At 43.9% G+C, this 18,757-nt stretch overlaps 1 protein-coding gene and 1 long non-coding RNA gene across 3 annotated transcripts; both read right to left on the reverse strand.

Moving 5' to 3' along the window:
- Positions 1-3,714: 3,714 nt before the first annotated feature.
- On the reverse strand, positions 3,715-16,740 carry STMP1 (short transmembrane mitochondrial protein 1). 2 transcript variants are annotated; one of them, XM_053405022.1, is made up of 3 exons: positions 16,546-16,740; positions 5,472-5,525; positions 3,715-4,342 (listed from the first exon to the last, which is right to left on the reverse strand). In XM_053405022.1, the coding sequence occupies exons 1-3, from the start codon at positions 16,558-16,560 to the stop codon at positions 4,265-4,267; spliced, it is 147 nt and encodes a 48-aa protein (XP_053260997.1). In that variant the 5' UTR covers positions 16,561-16,740; the 3' UTR covers positions 3,715-4,264. The 2 variants fall into 2 exon arrangements, with proteins under 2 accessions (XP_053260997.1, XP_053260996.1); XM_053405021.1 differs by lacking the exon at positions 16,546-16,740 and adding an exon at positions 5,660-6,573.
- Positions 10,925-12,617, reverse strand: LOC128421807 (uncharacterized). Its single transcript, XR_008332376.1, has 2 exons — positions 12,549-12,617; positions 10,925-11,192 (listed from the first exon to the last, which is right to left on the reverse strand). It is a non-coding gene; the product is annotated as an uncharacterized LOC128421807 (long non-coding RNA).
- Positions 16,741-18,757: the final 2,017 nt, after the last annotated feature.

Raw genomic sequence — 18,757 nt, forward strand, 5'->3', positions numbered from 1 at the left:
CTATGGCACGTCTGTGACCAGAAGGGAGTTGGCAGTCATGATGGGAAAAGTAGAAGTGGCCACCCACTTAGTTGTTAATTTAAGTGGACGATTGACAACAAAGAAAATTCTCTGCACATATAGACCAAGTTGCAAACAAACAACAACAAAATAGAAAACAGCTAAACTAGTAACGTCTTGAGCAATATACAGGAAAGCAACTGAATTAGAAATGCCTTGGGTAATTTATTAGGACACTTGTTTTGATTATCTCAAAGTTAAAGAGGCAATTCCAGGGCAAACCATTTCCAGATTCAAAAGTCCTGTCCCAGCTGGACACAGAATGCCACTATTGTTGCCCAAATATATATGTGCATCTGAAATAATTTTACCATTCTGCTAAAAGAGAGAACTGGATTTGAGCACCAAATTAGCTTGTGTGACAACTGTAAGTTATTGATTGTAGATAACTCCACAGCTTTGTTAAAACAGCAAGTTTTTATCTGATGTTTGGAGTGCGGCAGGAACAAGATGATCTCTCCCATTCCATTTAGTTCAAAGATGAAGGACTCTCTCCCATCAGTCCCAGTGAGACAATTAATATGGGGGCAAATTAATATGGGGGAAAAGAATGGTCATCCAACAGCATCTAGAGGGCCACAACTTCTCCTTCAGCTTCCTTGGTATCTTTTCCTCATTCAGGTGCATTGATAAAACACGCAAAGAAGTAACCTGGACATGACAGTACAGATGGAAGCATTCAGGCCTGGGATTTGCAGTGTTTTAGGAACAGAGGCTGATAGGAAGTTGCCAATACCCCGAGTTAGATTACTGGCCCATCTAGTCAGCCATGTCTACACCTCTCGGTAGTGGATGTTCTTCAGGATTTCAGAGTGAGTTCTTTCTCATCCTTACCTGGAAATGCCAGAAACTAAACCTGGGACCTTCTTCGCAGAAAGCACAGCGAGCCAGAACCTTTCCAACATTACCAGTGACTGTGGGCTATTTTACAGATTCACAAATACACTCCTGAACCTTGGTCAAAGACAGCAGAAAAAGAACCTTCATACAGCCAAGTATCCTCTTTTCCTACATTATAAGCTGTCCTGAGTATTGCTATAAAGTACTATATCTATCTATCATCTATCAGTACCTCTTGCAAGCATTGCTCAAGATGCTACACTTGCTAGACCCTCACAGATGAAAAATTACAGCATGGGAAAAACTGGTGTTCGTATCGACCTACATTTATTTTATTTTTTAATTATCTTCACTGATTTTTTTTTAAAGTATAACAACAAACATACATATCCTCAACCCTGCCTGCTCCCTTTCTTGCTTTGAATGCATAAGTGATTTCAGCCACAAATTCAGCACTGACATTTTACATCTCCATTGCCTCCCTTTTCATAGAAATGGGCATTGCCAATAGACTAGAAGAGAAGCATACCTCTTTCGGACTTCTAAATAGACAAACATCCCTGGTATTACAATTTTGTTTGTTTTCTTGCAATGAGGAGCAATGTGGATCCACTATTCAACATGACTGGTAACATTACGAGCACCTACTCTATAGAGCCCAGGTTCAGTTCTTAGCATGTCCAGGTAGCGCTGGGAATGCCCCCTGCCTGAAACCCTGGAGAGCTACTGCCAGTCAGTGTAGACAATATTGAGCTAGATGGACCAAGGGTTGGGAGAATCTCTGCCTACAGGCATGGAAATAGATGGAGGTTTATGCTAATCCTGGTCTGTGTTTGCTACTACTTGAAGCTTCATAATTATGTCAGCACCACGGACCAGGGTGCCCTTCCCAAATAGTTCTGGCACTTCAGAAACCCATTAGCGACTTTCGAAAGCCATCGCCGCTGATGTACAAAGGACTGCAGATCTCGAAAGAGACATAAGAAGTCCGCTCAATTCACATTAATGGGTACTGACATCAGAATGTCTCTTGGCTTTGTTTAGAACCAGCTTTGTTTGCCTGAAAGTTAATTGCTTGGCAGATCTGAATAAGCAGGAACCTTAAAAATGAGGTTGGGGCGACCCCTCTGTTTTTCCTTGTACTGTATACAGAATGGACACTCTGCATTTCTGGGAAAAGAAGCAAAAACATTCTTTGATAAAATGCCTGTGAAGGAATTCAAGTTCTTTTAGCGCAAAAAATTCTCATTTGAAGAGGGGATTTCTTACCACGGCATAACAGCGTGCACCTGTATGTCATAGACTCAAAATATAGTAAAAAAAGAGGAAGCTCTAGGACAGGTATCCACAACCTTCGGCCCTCCAGATGTTTTGGACTACAATTCCCGTCATCCCTGACCACTGGACCTGTTAGCTAGGGATCATGGGAGTTGTAGGCCAAAACATGGAGGGCTGAAGGTTGGGGATGCCTGCTCTAGGACATAATCCAAGAGAATAGCTGGTTTCAGTATGTAAGGTTGTATAAATATATACCTCAAGCTCCAGTCAAGGGAATAATCTCCCGGTTCATTCACTGTGAAGTAAACACATTTTATTGGTTGAAATAGCTCACCATACTTCAGTATTTACACTTCTCAGACACACACACACACACACACACACACCATGACCACCCAGATGTCTTCAAGAAGTCCATGAGAACATCAACAATGGTTACAGAGATGGCAAGACTCTGGTTGTACTCGGGCTTCTGTGATGGGATCTTTGGAGCCAGAGTGGAAACGATAAATCCGTGGGCCACGGAGCAATGACACTATGGGTTAGTCCTGTCTGGGGCTGATCCTGGGTGCAGCTCCCCTTCTGATGTGGAGTCCACAACCTCACTCACTGAAGAAGGAGCATCTGCCCCCAGCATCATCACACTCACATACTTCATCCTCCCTCTGGGGAGGAATTGTCAGAGTTCAAGGACACATTCCAGCCAAGAAATGAAGTAGATATGGGAACAAAGGTGAGGCCACATTTAGCTCTCAAGCCTCAGGCTCCACACCCCCGACCTCCAATGTACCCATGCTAATGCCTCAGAAATCTGCCCAGTGGAATGCAGCCCATGAGTTTTCCATTGTGACTGCTGCAGAGAGGGATCCCATGGACCACCTTAATGCAGATACCCTCCCAATTGTATGTACAACTTTGGGAAGGGACAAGCATGGGCCGAACACCCATGGCCCTGTATTCCCAGTTCGCACAGTATTGACTGCATGTAAGTGAATGTCTGAATAGTGGACACTCGTTCATTAGGGTGAATGAGGCACTGCTGTACCCACTTCAGTCTGCTCTCACCCCCTCATACCTGCTAATTTGCCACATATCTCGGGGGAGGAGATTCCTTTATGGAACTCAGCAGAGAGCAGACCAGGGACAAAACAAGAATTAGGCCACATTCACACCATGCATTTAAAGCACTGTTATGCCACTTTAAACAGCCATGGCTTCCCCCAAAGCATTCTGGGAGCTGCACTTTGTTAAGGGTGTTCAGAGTTGTCAAGAGACTCAAATTCTCCTCACAGAGTTACAATTCTCAAAGTAGTTTGAGAGACAATTCCTCTTCACAGGGAACAACTTTGTTATTGGGCATGTTGTAAGACTTTTAAAAAAGCAACCAATGTTGAATCTAAGGAGCAACCAAACAAAATGCCTGAGAGAAGAAACCGGGTGAAAGCAAGACCAGAAACTTATTTCAATGTTCTCTGATTTGCTCAATAATTCGCACTTCTTTTGCATGGAAAATACACAGCATAAGAATCAACAAGGTTAAAATAAAAAAAGCTTCTCACTTCAGAGGGGGGAAAGAGAGGAGGATTTTTATCTGTGATTTAGTATGTTACAAATAGGTTGTACAAAAAAACACTGAATTGATTTTTAAAATACCATTAAAAATCTTTGGATGCTAATTCCTGACGCATTTTAATTTCTTTCATGAGTCACTTCTACAGCCAGACCATTACTGATTGTCACATTGGAATAATTAATTTCATTACTCTACTTCGAAATCAAATTAATACTGAATAGAAAATATTATTGAAAACAAACACTGAGAACAATAGTCCAATCTCTTAGTCTCTCCCTGCATGGTTTTTCTTATTACACATGGGGTAAAAAGAAAGAAAGAAAAAGAAGTCAAATATCCAGAAAGTGCTAGAAGGTCCCTTGGATGGGGTGACACTTCAGCCTGAGGGCAGCTTGGTTTTTCAAGACTACACATCTGGAGGAAATCCAGAAAAGCCACATGAAGGTTTGGCATCTGCGACCTAGTGGCAAAACTACATGATCTACATTTAATATAGAGACAGCTAGGCAAACATCATTTGTCGTTCGGAGGCTTCTTTCTAGCTTCCACGTCTCTCTTGATGTCTTCAATCTTCTTTGAAATGTTCGGAACCTATTTGAAAGCAGAACAGGATATCAGAATCTTCTACTGTTCACAGAATTCATTGTCTCTGGCATGGCGATACCATCATTAGGCCAACCAAAATGTCACAAAGCAGTGAGCAAGCTTTCCATTTATCTTCATCAGTCTGTGTGGTAAGAAAGGCTGGGTGCTTGGCCGGCGGGCAGGGGGAAGAGAATTATTGTTTGGTTCTGAAACCCTACAACAGGGCTCTCTCTTTCCGCCTGTCTTTTGTTCTGGTGCTCTATACGTAGTATGCTTAATGTTAAGGTTTAGACTTATTATAAGTTATTGTAAGTTTAAGTTAAGTCTGCTGCAACTGGATTTCTTATGGACAGTGCCAATCCTGTATGTATTGGATTTGTGACCATTATGCTCATTTGCCTTCAGCAGCAGTAAAGCTCTATTGGATGAAATACAATTGCCTTTGGTCTATTTTTGGGGAATCCTGCAACGTGTTTAAGTTGTTACTCTGCTAACTATACGTTGGAATCTTCTCTGGATTATATGGAGTAGAATTTCAATGACACTGCCAACCTTTTGGGGCCTGTGGAAGCACTGGGATTTTGAGAAACTGCTGTGGGCACCTGTTACAAAATGGCTGCTCTGGAGGCTACATCACACAAAATGGCTGCCAACTCTAAAGGGCAGAAAAATATACTGCACAATGAAATGGTGTGGGCATGCCTTCCTTCATCAACTATGTGAGGAGGGAACCGCCTAAATCAGGTCCTGCTTGTGGGCTTCATCTGGTTGGCCACTGTGAGAACAGGATGTTACATTACATAGACCACTGGCCTGATCCAGCAGGCCCTTCTTATCTTTTTAAGTGTGTTAGATAAGAGTCAATGCAGCTGACTCCGTTTTTGGACTCTCCATAGGGGTATGGATATAGGGTCTGTCATGATGGGCTCCTGCACTTCAAAATTTGCTGATAGACAACTGGTACTGACTTTTAAAATATATCAGATTAACAAGGAAACAGGACAGAGTGGATTTCTAAGTGAACGTGTGAAAATGGTATGAACCAGAACATGGAACTGCCTTACCACAAAACTGCAACCCCATAAACAATGTTAATAGAAGCTCAGCAATAGGAAACGAGCAAAATAATACTTACATCATAGTTCTGGGCCAGATACATCCCAACTACATTGCCAAGTGCAAAACCAACCTAAAGAAGAAATAAAAAGGATAGACAAGGATTATACTTTTCTCCCATCTGGTGAATGTGCTTGAGGATATAACTTCTTTTCCATTAAGCTTTTTAAAACAAAAAAACAACTTTTTGCCAGTTTCAAAACAAACCTGATACTCATTAAAGTGTTTGTCACATTCTCTGCTGTTGGTTTTTGCCAAGTGGTTTTTGCTGCTCATAATGCTTGCTTCGGAAGTTAAGCTACGTAGCAAATACTGTAATTAATTCCTTCAGTCATGATTTTCAGTACAAATGCAGGAATTTTGTAAAAATTTCAAACACTTCCTAGCACTTGACAAGCGCCAGGGGATTTTTTTCATGGGAGTGGTGATGTTATGTAACATGCTAAAGGCATGGGGGGGGGGTCCCTCTCCTTCTCCTTACTGCCATTGCTGCTTGCAAAGGAGAAAGTGAAGAATGGCCGCTGCTTCCTCTTTGCTGCAATTGCCTCTCACCAACTCATCCACTCCAGGCTGGAGCACAGGCGATCAAAGGGGTGCCAATAATTAAACTGAGGGGGAGTAGAGCTGGCAGGGTCTCTGTGATGGGCCCCTTCCCAGGTCATGGACCTTGGTGGATGTCCAACCAAGCCATGCCCTGACCCCTGACACTGGATCCAATATGACTGCCTGCCCACTATGAAATTGTCATAGATCTAGGATGGGGAACCACAGACTCAGAGGCCAAATGTGGCCTTCAGGACTCTCCCCAAGCTGCACATGTCTTTCACGGGGCACATCTTCCTTGAGTGTTTTTGCCTGGCTGGAAATGTGCCACTAAACATCAACAAGGTCTCTTGGTTTCCTGGAGGGAAGGCGGAGAAAAATGTCTGTACACATATTGACTTTTGTGTGGTAGAAACGCACATAGGTTTCCTCCACTTCTCTGCCTACGTTTGCATCCGCTCCCAACCACCACTGGTATATGGTCCCCAAAAGACTACCCATGAGGAAATGTGGACCTTAGGCTGAAAAAGATTCCAAAACCCTGACTTAAGACAGACTAAAGGTTTATCCTAACCCAGCAGTGACCACTCTGATTGACAACGACCTTCTATGCAAAAGGGTTTATGTTTTTCCCAATCCAGCATCTGAGAGGCCTCGTAAACCTCTTCCATCTGGATGATAAAGTCCTCAAATCTTGCAATGTTAAATGGATAAATAAATGTGTCGCCAAGTGGTGAAAATATTTCAATGCCTGTGGTTGCTAGTTTAACCACAAGAGGATCTATTTTTCAGCCACAAAAGAAATGCAGATTTTATTGCCACTGGGTGTAGAAAGAGCTGTGGAATAAAAAAATATGTACAGTAAAGTTAAAATTGCCTTAAATAATTAAACTTGGAAAAGTGGGGACACTATTTCAGGAGCTGAGAATTCATATATCACACTTTGTAGGAGCTAGTCAGTCTAGTGCTTGCAACAGGAGAGCAAGGCCAATTTTGGATTGTGTGCGCCATGAAAAACTCAGTTTCACAACCCCCTTTGGCCCAAGGTCAGCCAATAAGCTTCATGGCTGCATGGGGTTTTGAATTGTGGTCATCTGGGTCCTGGTCCAGCACTCTCAACCACTACACCAGATTGGCTTGAAGAAATTGTAGGTTATAAACCATACATGTTACCCTCACGCTAGGCACCTAAATGCCTCTCCAGTCATCATCTGAGAAGAGCAAGTATGCAGTGCAGTCCTCACTCACTTCTAGTTCAAGATTTTAGGGATTGGGGTTGGCAATAGCATCTTAACACGTGGGTGGAAGGAGGAGGCTAGGCTAGAGGAAGATGGGAACTTCTCTTTCTGCCCACATTCACTTGATTGCATTGTGCCACTTCCCCTCTGGAGATTCTGGCGCCACCACTTCTTAATCTGCTGCCATTAGGTCCCGGGAGAACCTGCCTTCAAATGGGGTTTCTTCCCACCTTGCTAGAGTATCATTTCTCCCAGCAAGGAATGAAGTGGTCATCCTCCAAGTCCTTGGCAGAAGTGGAAGAACAAGAAGCAGGATTTGGGTCAGAGGAGAAATAAGGGGAGGTGACAGGAAGTGTGCCTCCTCTCCCAACAATGCCTCAGGGCAGAACAGATTTTGAAAATGTCAGATTGCTAGCAAACAATCTGCCTAACCCTTAAAATCTCGCACATAAAGTTGCTTGTGGATTGGAGCTTGGTGTGCCAATATCGGAATGCCAACTTTAACAAATAATAATTAAGTATGAATTGTTTCCTAATTAAAATCCGGCTACTAGGCAGCAAGCACACAACAGAATAATAAAGAGAGCCGGCATCTTCTGTCATGGTCATAAAACACATTCTTTTGGGGGAAATACAGTGATTAAGAAGGTTCTATGGAAAATTAAAAACTGGTTGCTCACTTTTCCACACCATCAGTTATTAACTTAAGATATGACTTTTCGGGAGGATGGTACATTGCACTTATTTTCGTCAATTGGCACATTAACAGGCAACATTTTTGTTATGCATTTTCTTGTAAGGGTTACATTTTACTTGAAAAGCTAACAAAGCTTCCGCCCGCCCCCCCAATGTGGGTGTTTTGATATTAATTAATTAACACATGCTACATGCAGCTGAATAGTATTTAATACTAATTTCAGCGTTACACAAAGATAAACATGGTCTAATACTCATTTCAGTGCTGAAAATCAAACAAACAGGTTGCATGGCCATGTGCTTGATAATAGCTCCTATAAAACTGCCTTGTTTTTTTTAAAAAATGAGTTTGTATTACATCCATTTTACTTTGTGTAATATGGTAAAGGTAAAGGGACCCCTGACCGTTAGGTCCAGTCGTAATCAACTCTGGGGTTGCGGCACTCATTTCACTTTGTTGGCTGAGGTAGCCGGCGTACAACTTCTGGGTCATGTGGCCAGCATGACTAAGCCGCTTCTGGCGAACCAGAACAGCACACAGAAATGCAGCTTACCTTCCCGTCGGAGCGGTACCTATTTATCGACTTGCACTTTGACGTGCTTTCGAACTGCTAGGTTGGCAGGAGCAGGGACCAAGCAATGGGAGCTCACCCCATCGCGGGGATTCAAACCGCCGACCTTCTGATTGGCAAGTCCTAGGCTCTGTGGTTTAACCCACAGCGCCACCCGCTGTAATATGGTAATGTGGTAAAATTGTGTAATATGGTATTTTATGCATATATGCTGCTTTTGCTACCCTTGAAGATGCTCTGTGTGTATATGTATGAATGAAGCCAGTTTGAGGACGGTGCCAGAACTTGAGTCTGATTGTCCTGCTACAGCTCTCGAAAAACACCCCTAGGGGCTTGCATGGTCTGGTGGTCACTTAGGAATCACAGTCTCAGGACAGTCCAGGACACAGTGGCCAATTTCCAGACAAAAAAAGCCATCCTCTTTCATACAGCAAAACCAACACTCTTTGTTGGCTTTCAAAAGTAAAATAGGTTATTGTTTTCAAGTTGCTGGCTTCTTTTTACAGTCACATTAAACGAAGAACATTGCCTTGTTTATGATTTGCTGGACTCCGCTGCATATGAATGTGCCGTCACAAAACACATAGTGTACCCCAAAGTTATTTGCCGCATTCCTTGCTCTGAAATAGTGCAGTGCCTGAAACAGGCCAAGAGACATTTAGTCTAGCTGGAAGCTGAGACATCATTTGCATCCAACTCTTCTCAAAAAATGCTTCACATCGGCACCGTATCTCTTTTAACTAACATCCTAACAAGATTTCCATTTCATGATCCAGCTCCATCCACATATATATATATATATATCCCTACTCTTAATCCAAACTGCTCCTCCTTGCCCATCCAGCATTTCAGTACATCTGTCCTAATTTACCTTGGTTCCAACACCATTCCACTCTTAGAAAACAGATTTATGGACCTCAGTGTCCTGCTTTGCTTGCCATGTACTTACGGGTATCGAGGGGTGTGGTGTGGGAACGGATTGCATCTCAAAAGCCGCACCCACTCACTCCTCCTTCCCTCCTCCCCCCACCTCTTTTGCTTTCAGGCCAACGGAACATAAAATGCGTACCAGCACCATTCCATCGATTGGTGGTCGGAAAAATTGACTGCTCTGAGGCAGTTGCTGGAGCATGTCAACGGGCAAAGCTAACCACAGATCAAATATCTATATGAGAACAACATGGTCTCAGCTGGCTCTGTCTATTTTAGGCGTGGGGAAAACTTTGGCCACCCAGATGTGGCTGAACTACAACTCCCAGCAGCCAGCGAAGAGGGGAATTGTTGTTCATTGACATCCGGTTTATTTGGACACACCTATCTTCACGTTGATGGGACGCGGGTGGCGCTGTGGGTTAAACCACAGAGCCTAGGACTTGCCAATCAGAAGGTTGGCGGTTCGAATCCCCATGACAGAGTGAGCTCCTCCCGTTGCTCGGTCCCTGCTCCTGCCAACCTAGTAGTTTGAAAGCACCTCAAACTGCAAGTAGATAAATAGGTACCGCTCCAGCGGGAAGGCAAACAGCGTTTCCGTGCACTTCTCTGGTTCGCCAGAAGCGGCTTAGTCATGCTGGCCACATGACCCAGAAGCTGTACGCCGGCTCCCTCGGCCAATAAAGCGAGATGAGCGCTGCAACCCCAGAGTCAGTCACGGTCAGGGGTCCCTTTACCTTTACCTTATCTTCATGTTAAGAACATAAGAATAGTCAGCTAGATCAGGCCAGTGGTTAGTTTTGGCCCAGTTCTCCATTCTGTTAAGGCCATCTTGCATCCTGATTCTCTCTTCTGTGGCATTCTGTGTCAGGTGAAGCCTGATATCAGAGCATGTGGGTGGGGAAAGGGGTGGTGTTTCCATTTGGCAAGCTGTGATGCTTTGTGCAGATGGAAAGTTCATCACAGCACAACACTGAATCCCACCCTCAGAGTTTAGGGTAGTGGCAACCATGTACTCTGGCACATTTATTTCGGAGTTCATAAAAGGTCAGTTCCTGAAGCAAAATACCCTCCCCCTGTGGGGCCTACACACAGCTCATTTTCCGATATTTTAAAGTACTTTTTATTTGCTGCGGCATCTGCAAGTGGATTTAAATAGTCTTAGGAGGGAAAAAGCTGGCAGCCCGTTTGACAATCGGCAATTTGCATGCCAAGCGAGGACTGCAAAACATTGGCTGGAATGTATAGGGCTTCCCACAGTTATCCTAATTTTATGCATAGTCCTTTAAAAAAGCACATAGTTACTTTGGTCTTTTGAAAAACAAAAGCCACGTTTATGAGATTATCCCTTTATCTGCCTGCAACAGTCTTAACTAGGAAGGAGCAGAGTCCCGACACTGTATGTTACCAAAACAGGGAAGAGAAGGCAAGGCTCAATATGTCAGCTTTTCCCTCTTCCATTCTTCCGGTTCTCAGACACTAATCAGAAAGTCTTCTACAGAAGTGATTTTTTTTGTGGATTTGCAACGCAAGAGAACATCAGACATCTACTCCATCAAAGAAGAATACTTAAGGATGCCCTTTCTGTTGCGAGTCTTATCTGTCGTTTTGTCAGAGGAATAAGAGACAAAGCCAGAGAAATAAGAGACGTCCTTCGAACGATTCCGACTTTGCTTTGGATTATGAAGCATTAAAAAAAGAAAATCAATAGCAACAACAAAAGGCCGACTCTCAACAAAGATCAGCATCTGAGCTAGGTAGCTGTATAAATAAAAGAGAAAAACAAATTAAAGTCTGATTTACTGTAAAATTACACAAACACCCGCAATAATTTAATTAAAAGTCTGAACTTGGAATTAAATATGGACACAGGATGCCATTTACAACAGCCTTCCCTAGTCTGGTTGTCCTCCAGATGTTTGGGACCACAGATCTCATCAAAGCCAGCCAGCATGACCAATGCTCAGATGCAATCCAAAAAACATCTGGAGGAATCTGGTTAAAGAAAGTAGCTTTAAAGGTTGCAAGACTCTCTAAGCATGTCTCTGAGCCACAATCACCAGGAGCATCACATACAAAGCCCAACAAAAAACAGAACTTTAACATGTGGACCCTCCACACAGAGCAAATTTATTAAAATTGGACAGAGAGATGTGCTGCCTGGGGGCTGATTTGTAGGATTCTGATTTCCAAACTGTGCTGCAAGAAGATAGTAAGATCACCTCCCAGGGAAAGCCTAGGTGAACAGATGAGTTTAAAGTAGGAGCCTAAATGCCAGTAACTACCGTATTTTTCGCTCTATTGGATGCAGTTTTTCCCCTCCAAAAATTGAGGGGAAATGTGTGTGCGTCCTATGGAGTGAATGCAGGCTTGTGCCATAGCCGCGCGCAACCCCTCCGGCAGGGAGAGGTTGTGCACAGCCTGTACGCTGCTCTTTGGGGCTGGGGGGGTATTTTTCTTATTGATTTCCCCGTCTAAAAACTAGGTGCGCCCTATGGTCCGGTGCACCCTATGGAGCGAAAAATACAGTAGGTACTCGTCTGATGTTCACTGGGAGCGCATTTCAAAGGGAATGTGCCACCACACCCAAAGCACAGATTGCCCAAACTTCAAAAACCTACTGCGCATCAGTTTGCCATCCTATGCGTCTTCCATGGAACTCTTGCAGTTTAGAGGATGTTGGAGGGCGCAGACCAACTGTTCATTCTACACCCCCATTTCCGGACTGTTTTAGCTGATTAAGACATATTTTATTCTACTTCCCTGTATTTTCAATGGTTATGTTGAGATTATGTTGCTTGGGCATCTGGTTGGCCACTGTGAGAACAGGAAGGTGGACTAGGTGGACCCCTGGCCTGATCCAGCAGGCTCATCTCATGGTTGCCTTGGGCCAGTCACTCACTCTCAGCCTGATCTACCTCGCAGGATTGTGGCAGGGACATAGGACGCTGCCTTAGACTGAATCAGAGCACTGGTCCATCTAGCTCAGTATGGTCTATCTATGCTGACCAGCAGTCGCTTTCAATGGTTTCAGATGGCTGTATCTCCCAACCATATGTGGAGGTGCCAAAGACTGAACGAGAGACCAGAATACAAAGCATGTTCTCTTCCACTGACCTATGGCCTTTTGTGTCCCGAGTTCCCAGGAAGAAGGGTGGAATAACAATGCAATTCAATTGCCTCTTGTACTCCGGGATCTGTGTTCAAGCACACAGAATGTCTTTCAATAAGAAACCCGGTAGCTCTGTTTATGGGACCATGGGCCTAATGTTTACTGGAAAGGAGACATGTGAACCTCTGAACTTTACATGCACCTTACTAATGCCTGATCAAAATATAGCCAAAGTTCAGAAAGCAAACATCTGTGTGGCACTGTATTTCAAGAAGTGTAAGAATCAGGGATGTCATAAGCTGCCCAAGGGAGTCCCAGGAATACAGCAGGAACAATCCAGTGGAAAATTAAAGCACGTATTTCCATTTCAATGGGACAGTTCATTTCAATGGGAAAGTTAAGCATATGCTTGACCCCTCCCCACAGAAATGGCTTTAAAGTGCTTATGTGGCCGGCTCAAGGGTGGCTAGGATTAGTATTCTGAGCCATTATAGAAGATCTTGACAGGGAGGTGAGGAATCAGGTGACTGAAGGGAATCTCTGGCCTGCCTGGACTATAATGGCCAACCAGCAGACATCCAGACTTCTACTGACTATGGATAACTCATTCGGTAGAGCATAAGACTCTTAATCTCAGGGTCATGGGTTTCAGCCCCACGTTGGGTAAATGATTCCTGCATCACAGGGTCTAGATGACCCTCATGGTCCCTTCCAACTCTACAAGTCTGTGATTCCGGTTCTCAATGTTTCACTTGAAAATGCTGGAAAGTTGTTCAGCTCTTCGTGCAGATGCCCTGGCCAGCAACCATTCCGTCTCCAGCATCCCACCTTTCCTTTTTAACACGGCACTGGAGCAAGCAGTAGTTGTTTTTCAATAGGGTAGCAACTATGCATCACAGAAAACAGCAAGAGAGAACACCAGTGTGCATAAGATTTGCATTTGCTAATATATATGTAATACAGTGGACACTCAGGTTGCGAATGTGATCCGTGCGGGAGGCACGTTCACAACCTGCAGCATTCACAACCCGCAGCGCCGCGTCTGTGCACGTGCGGGTTGCGATTCGGCACTTCTGCACATGTGCCGAAACCTGGAAGTAACCCGTTCCGGTACTTCCGGGTTTTGGCGCGTCCATAACCTGAAAACACACAACCTGAAGCGTCTGTAACCCAAGGTATGACTGTACATTATTTGTAGTACACTGATACATGTGGCTGATTTACCTATCCACATGAAGGTGTGACTACATTTCTGAACCAATATTTAGAAATTTGAAGTTTCATTAATTCAACATCCAGGTTGAAACATAAGAAAAACTCTGCCGGATCTGGCCATAGGTCCATCTACTCTGTCATCCTGTTCTCAGTGGGCAACCAGTTGCCAGCAGGAAGCCTGCAAGCAAACAGGACCAGAGCACAACAGCCCTCTCCCGATGGACTTGAGACGACATGCACAGAATTATGCTGTTCAGTCCCACTGATTTCAAATGGGGTTTATTCCCAGGTACGTGGGTCTAGGATTGCAGCAGCAGCAGCAGCTCAGTGAAACAAACAGGGGAAGAGTGGAAGGCATGCACCTTATCAGGCATGAAACGAGTTGAACTTTGGATATGGTATGGATATCTTGTTTTTCTAGAGACAGCTAGAAAAAGAAAAAGGAAACCCACAGCTTGGGAACTTCTGGTATGTTGTGGGCACTAACAACCACTGGCCCAGCAAACTGCCTCACTGTGTCACAGGGATAAATATGTCAAAATGCAGGTGGAGGTTGGGAATCCAAAGGGTACATAAGGATAATTTGTGTTTCTTTTCATTTTTAATTAGTGGTAAGGAAATTGGGTAAATCGTGGAAGGGAAATTTTGGTCGACTTTAGGAAAAAGGTTTAAGAACAATTAATGAGGTATAAGTATTGATGTATGTTTTTAATAAGGTAAAATTGGTTTCTTCTTTTTTAAATTAATTGAAAATAAGATTGTAAAAAATAAATGGAGGAAATGGAAAAAAGAAGCAAAGTAAAATAATGGTATGTTAGAATAAATGTATAAATTAAGGTAAAGAAATAAGTTAAGGACTTGCTGAACTGATAATTTAAATTGGAATACAAGAAGGGGAGGTGTGAGGAGGTCTGAGAAATAAGGTTAAGAACAATAAGTATTAGTAATTTTATGTGTTTTTTTTCTATTTTTTCTTTTTTTGTTGTTTAATTTTGTTATGTATTTTTGTATTTTTCTTTTGTTTTGTCCATTTTTTTTGTTCTTGTTTAATTCTTGAAAAAGCTAATAAATATTTAATAAAAAACAAAATGCATTAACAAATATCAGGCGCTAAACCAAAACACTTAAGCAAAACTGGTGCAAAGATATGGTTGCATCAGTCTAAAAGGAAACTGCATAGGCCCCCAAATGGATCATAGTCCTGGGAATCCCAAGGAGAAATTTGACAGGCACTTAGTAATTGTGTTGGTCCCCAATAATGAGGAATGCACTGTTAAAATGGTGAAGCACCCAGTTTTGAGATGCGCTATTGAACACATCAGGCATGATCTAGCCTACTGCAGCAACCTGCAGGGCAGAGGTGGGGAATCTATAGCCCTCCAGACGTTGTTGGGACTACAGCTCCCATCATCCCTCACTGCTGGCCATGCTGGCTGGGGCTGATGGGAAATGAAGTTCAGCAACATCTGGAGACCCACAGATCCAATAGTTCCAATATATATACAGGACACATTTAAATGCCTTTATTTAAAACAACAACCAGTGTTGTTTTCTGAGATATGTTAAGGGGTTGTACGGCCTCTGGAAGGCGTTGTCAGGCTGCATGAAAGGCAGAGGGCATACAAAGATGACAGTGTGGGAAAGCAGCTTGGTTGTGTTTGAAAAGACAAAATAAGCCCAGGAATGTATCAAGAAGGTGCTAGGAACAAGCAAGGGGAGATGGCTGCCATCTTGATGCCCTGCTTGTGAGTTTCCAGAGGCATCAGTAATGGAAAGAGAACATTAGGCTGGCCAGTCCTTCCTCAGAGCAGTTATTCCGCCCTTATGATTTGTAAGTGGAACAGAAGAGCACTTAACCCATGTGAAATGATGCTGAGAAAAAACTAAACAGTGTCATTACAACAGCAGTTTACAGACACTACCAAATAGATGCCATATTACTGAGCTGCTGTCAGGTGCCACAAATGTGGGTCAGGAGAAAGCTTTCATCCTTAGAACAATTGGGATGGGAAAACATTAGACGCCTCTGTTTTTGTCTCTGTTTGTTTGTAAGTTGCTTTGAGTTGCCCTGGGCAAGACAAAAGCGACCAACAAATTTAATAAACAACAACAGACCTTGGGCGCAGGAAGGGATATATAAGTTTCCAGGCTCACAACACAACCTTTTTTGTGTATCTATTCAGAAGTTTGAAGTCAGAGGGACGCACTCTCAAATAAATGTTTTACGGTGCAATCCTACACACACCTACCCCACTGCTTTTCTTGGGCTTTGCTCCCACTTACAGGCTTGCCCTCTCGATGCCTTAATTTATTCCTCTGCTCATTTAAAAGGTGGGGGTGTCTTTCGTAGGCAAACCACCCTCTTTATCTTCTAGAGGCCCAAGGTGACAGCAAATTCGCCTCTCTTCCTCTGCCCTCAGTATATCCGGATGGTCTACTAATGTACAGCAAATCGGTAAGAGTTTCTTGACTCCCACTCTGTTTTACAGTGGCAGCAACAGAAAGACCTTCCGAACTAATGAAAGGAAGACAGTTAACGGAGGGGACACTTTCCCCTGAAAGCACCGCGAGCTGAGTTCAAGTTCTGGAACGGAAAACGGGGATCTGTGCCCATTCTAACTATGTGCTCTTTTGCGCTCGGCCCTGGTTGGGGGATCTGAGCCAGAGAGAGAAGTAGAAAGAGAGATAGATAGAAAGAGAGAGATCCAAAGGGCACCTTCGATCCTGACGCCTGCCCACCCCTGCTCCAAGCCAACCCAGCCTCTGCGCCCCTGGGAAAAGACTCACCAAAAACTGAAACATGGTGCCTGCGCGCAGCCTCCTTTTTCCGCCCCTCCGTTTCCAGTTGGAGAGCCTCGCGCGCAGCACAGAGCATCTTCTCTTCCGGGTGCCCGCCTCCCAACCCAACTCCGGCTTCCCTCACTGGCTGAGCCTTTAGACGGGCCTCTCAGGAGCCCTATCCGGGGCGCTCCTTGCTCTCGGCGGCGCGCACTTTAGGCAGCCTCTCTTCCTCCTCTCTTGCCCTCGTAGCTCCGGGAAGGAAGCGCGCGCAGGCTGATGATTCAGCGGCGAAGGTGGCGCTTGGCTAAGCTAGTTTGCGGCGCCGACCGAGCTGTTTCCGTTACGTTGCTTGGCCAGGACCTCCATACGCGCAATTCCCAGGTTTGCATCCTGGGGAGGAAGTTGCTGCTGGCGCAGTGGTTTGGCTTCACTCCCCAGAGGCGCACGGCATTGTCTCTGGAGGCAGACAGATACCAGCAACAACAGTACCACCAGCTGCGGGTCACAGGGAGGTCTACAATATAAAAACACAAAAATGCACAACAGTAACAATCATAATGATAAACACACACACACCAGTTTAAAAATCCATAGATGGTTTAGTTAGCCAAAGGCCTGGGAGAAGAGGAATGTTTTTGCCTGCTGCCTAATGAAGGTGCCAGTTGAGCCTCCCTGGGGAGAGGATTCCACAAGCAGGGAGCCAGCCTTCATCAGTTTGGTTGTTCTTTTTCAGAACTTTTCCCAACTCTTACAATTGCCTTTTGGAAGCAAGGTGACCAGAACTGCAGCCATGCAATCCTATGTATATCTGTTGTTGTTTAGTCGTGTCCGACTCTTGGTGACCCCATGGACCAGAGCACGCCAGGCACTCCTGTCTTCCACTGCCTCCCGCAGTTTGTTCAGACTATGTTTGTAGCTTCGAAGACACTATCCAACCATCTCGTCCTCTGTCGTCCCCTTCTTCTTGTGCCCTCCATCTTTCCCAACATCAGGGTCTTTTCCAGGGAGTCTTCTCATGAGGTGGCCAAAGTATTGGAGCCTCAGCTTCAGAATCTGTCCTATACAGTGGTACCTCAGGTTGCATACACTTCAAGTTACAGACTCTGTTAACCCAGAAATATTGCTTCAGGTTAAGAACTTTGCTTCAGGATGAGAACAGAAATCGTGCTCCAGCAATGCAGCAGCAGCGGGAGGCCCCATTAGCTAAAGTGGTGCTTCAGGTTAAGAACAGTTTCAGGTTAAGAACTGACCTCCAGAACAAATTAAGTACTTAACCCGAGGTACCACTGTAATTATATGTGTGTGTGTTTCCGTTAAGAATGTGCTTTACTGTCCCAATCAAGGAACTTGTTAAAAATAAAAGTTTTGGTAATTGTAGAATGACAAACAATGCCATTTTGCTGATGACGGAATAAAGTGTGTGTGTGTGTGTGTGTGTGTGTGTGTGTGTGTTTCGTTCCACCACTACATTCCACAAATCTCCCATTTTTGAATGGAAGTAGCCTTGCTACATCAACAAAGTTGAATGAGTCAATGGTGGGCACAGACGAAGTTGTTTGTTATTACAGCTGATAAACGGGACTCATGCATCAAAATGGTCATGTTTTGTCTTAGCTGTTAGAAATGCATTCAAGTTCGTTGAATAATGAAATTTTACAAAACAAACACAAGATGGCACCAGAAATCCACATTAGTGGATTTTTCTCAGTGGTGATACTTTATTCATTTAATGACCACAGAAACGGAGTCATAATCTCAAATCTGCAGGGGGTAAATTTGAACATTTCCCCATCCAGCTATATACCTGTGACTCTCAAGGAATTTTTGGACTCCAACTCCCATCAACCCCTTTCATTTCATGCGTATATTTTCTTCAGCAATTGATATAAGCAAACTTTGTAAATAAACCTAGCACAATGACATTTTGGGCAATGGAAGCTAGATGGCAATGTTTCCCTTTGCAAATAGTTTAATCATTCCTCCACAATAATTAGGAACATGTTCAGCTTTTTCAAGTTCTGGGGTTTTTTGTTTGTTTTGCAATTCACATACATGGATGGTAAAGTGTAATAACAGCTGAAATATGTTGTGCTTTCCTTCCCAAAGCCACACCAGACTATCTGTTTATTCTGGAACAGGAGACTTTGTTCTGCCAGCTTCCTTGAACCTAGCAGATCAATAACTCTGGTATTCAGCGACACATCACTGAAGTGACTTA

The sequence above is a fragment of the Podarcis raffonei genome, chromosome 10 (assembly GCF_027172205.1).
Source record: "Podarcis raffonei isolate rPodRaf1 chromosome 10, rPodRaf1.pri, whole genome shotgun sequence".
In the NCBI taxonomy this organism is placed as follows: Eukaryota; Metazoa; Chordata; class Lepidosauria; order Squamata; family Lacertidae; genus Podarcis; species Podarcis raffonei.

Excerpts from the sequence above, each read along its gene's own strand:
- STMP1 (XM_053405021.1), bottom strand. The coding sequence starts at position 5,728 with ATGAGCAGCAAAAACCACTTGGCAAAAACCAACAGCAGAGAATGTGAC. Across the intron at positions 5,526-5,659 it reads AACACTTTAATGAGTATCAG|GTTGGTTTTGCACTTGGCAA; the intron begins GTTTGTTTTGAA and ends TTTCTTCTTTAG. Across the intron at positions 4,343-5,471 it reads ATCTGGCCCAGAACTATGAT|GTTCCGAACATTTCAAAGAA; the intron begins GTAAGTATTATT and ends GCTTTCAAATAG.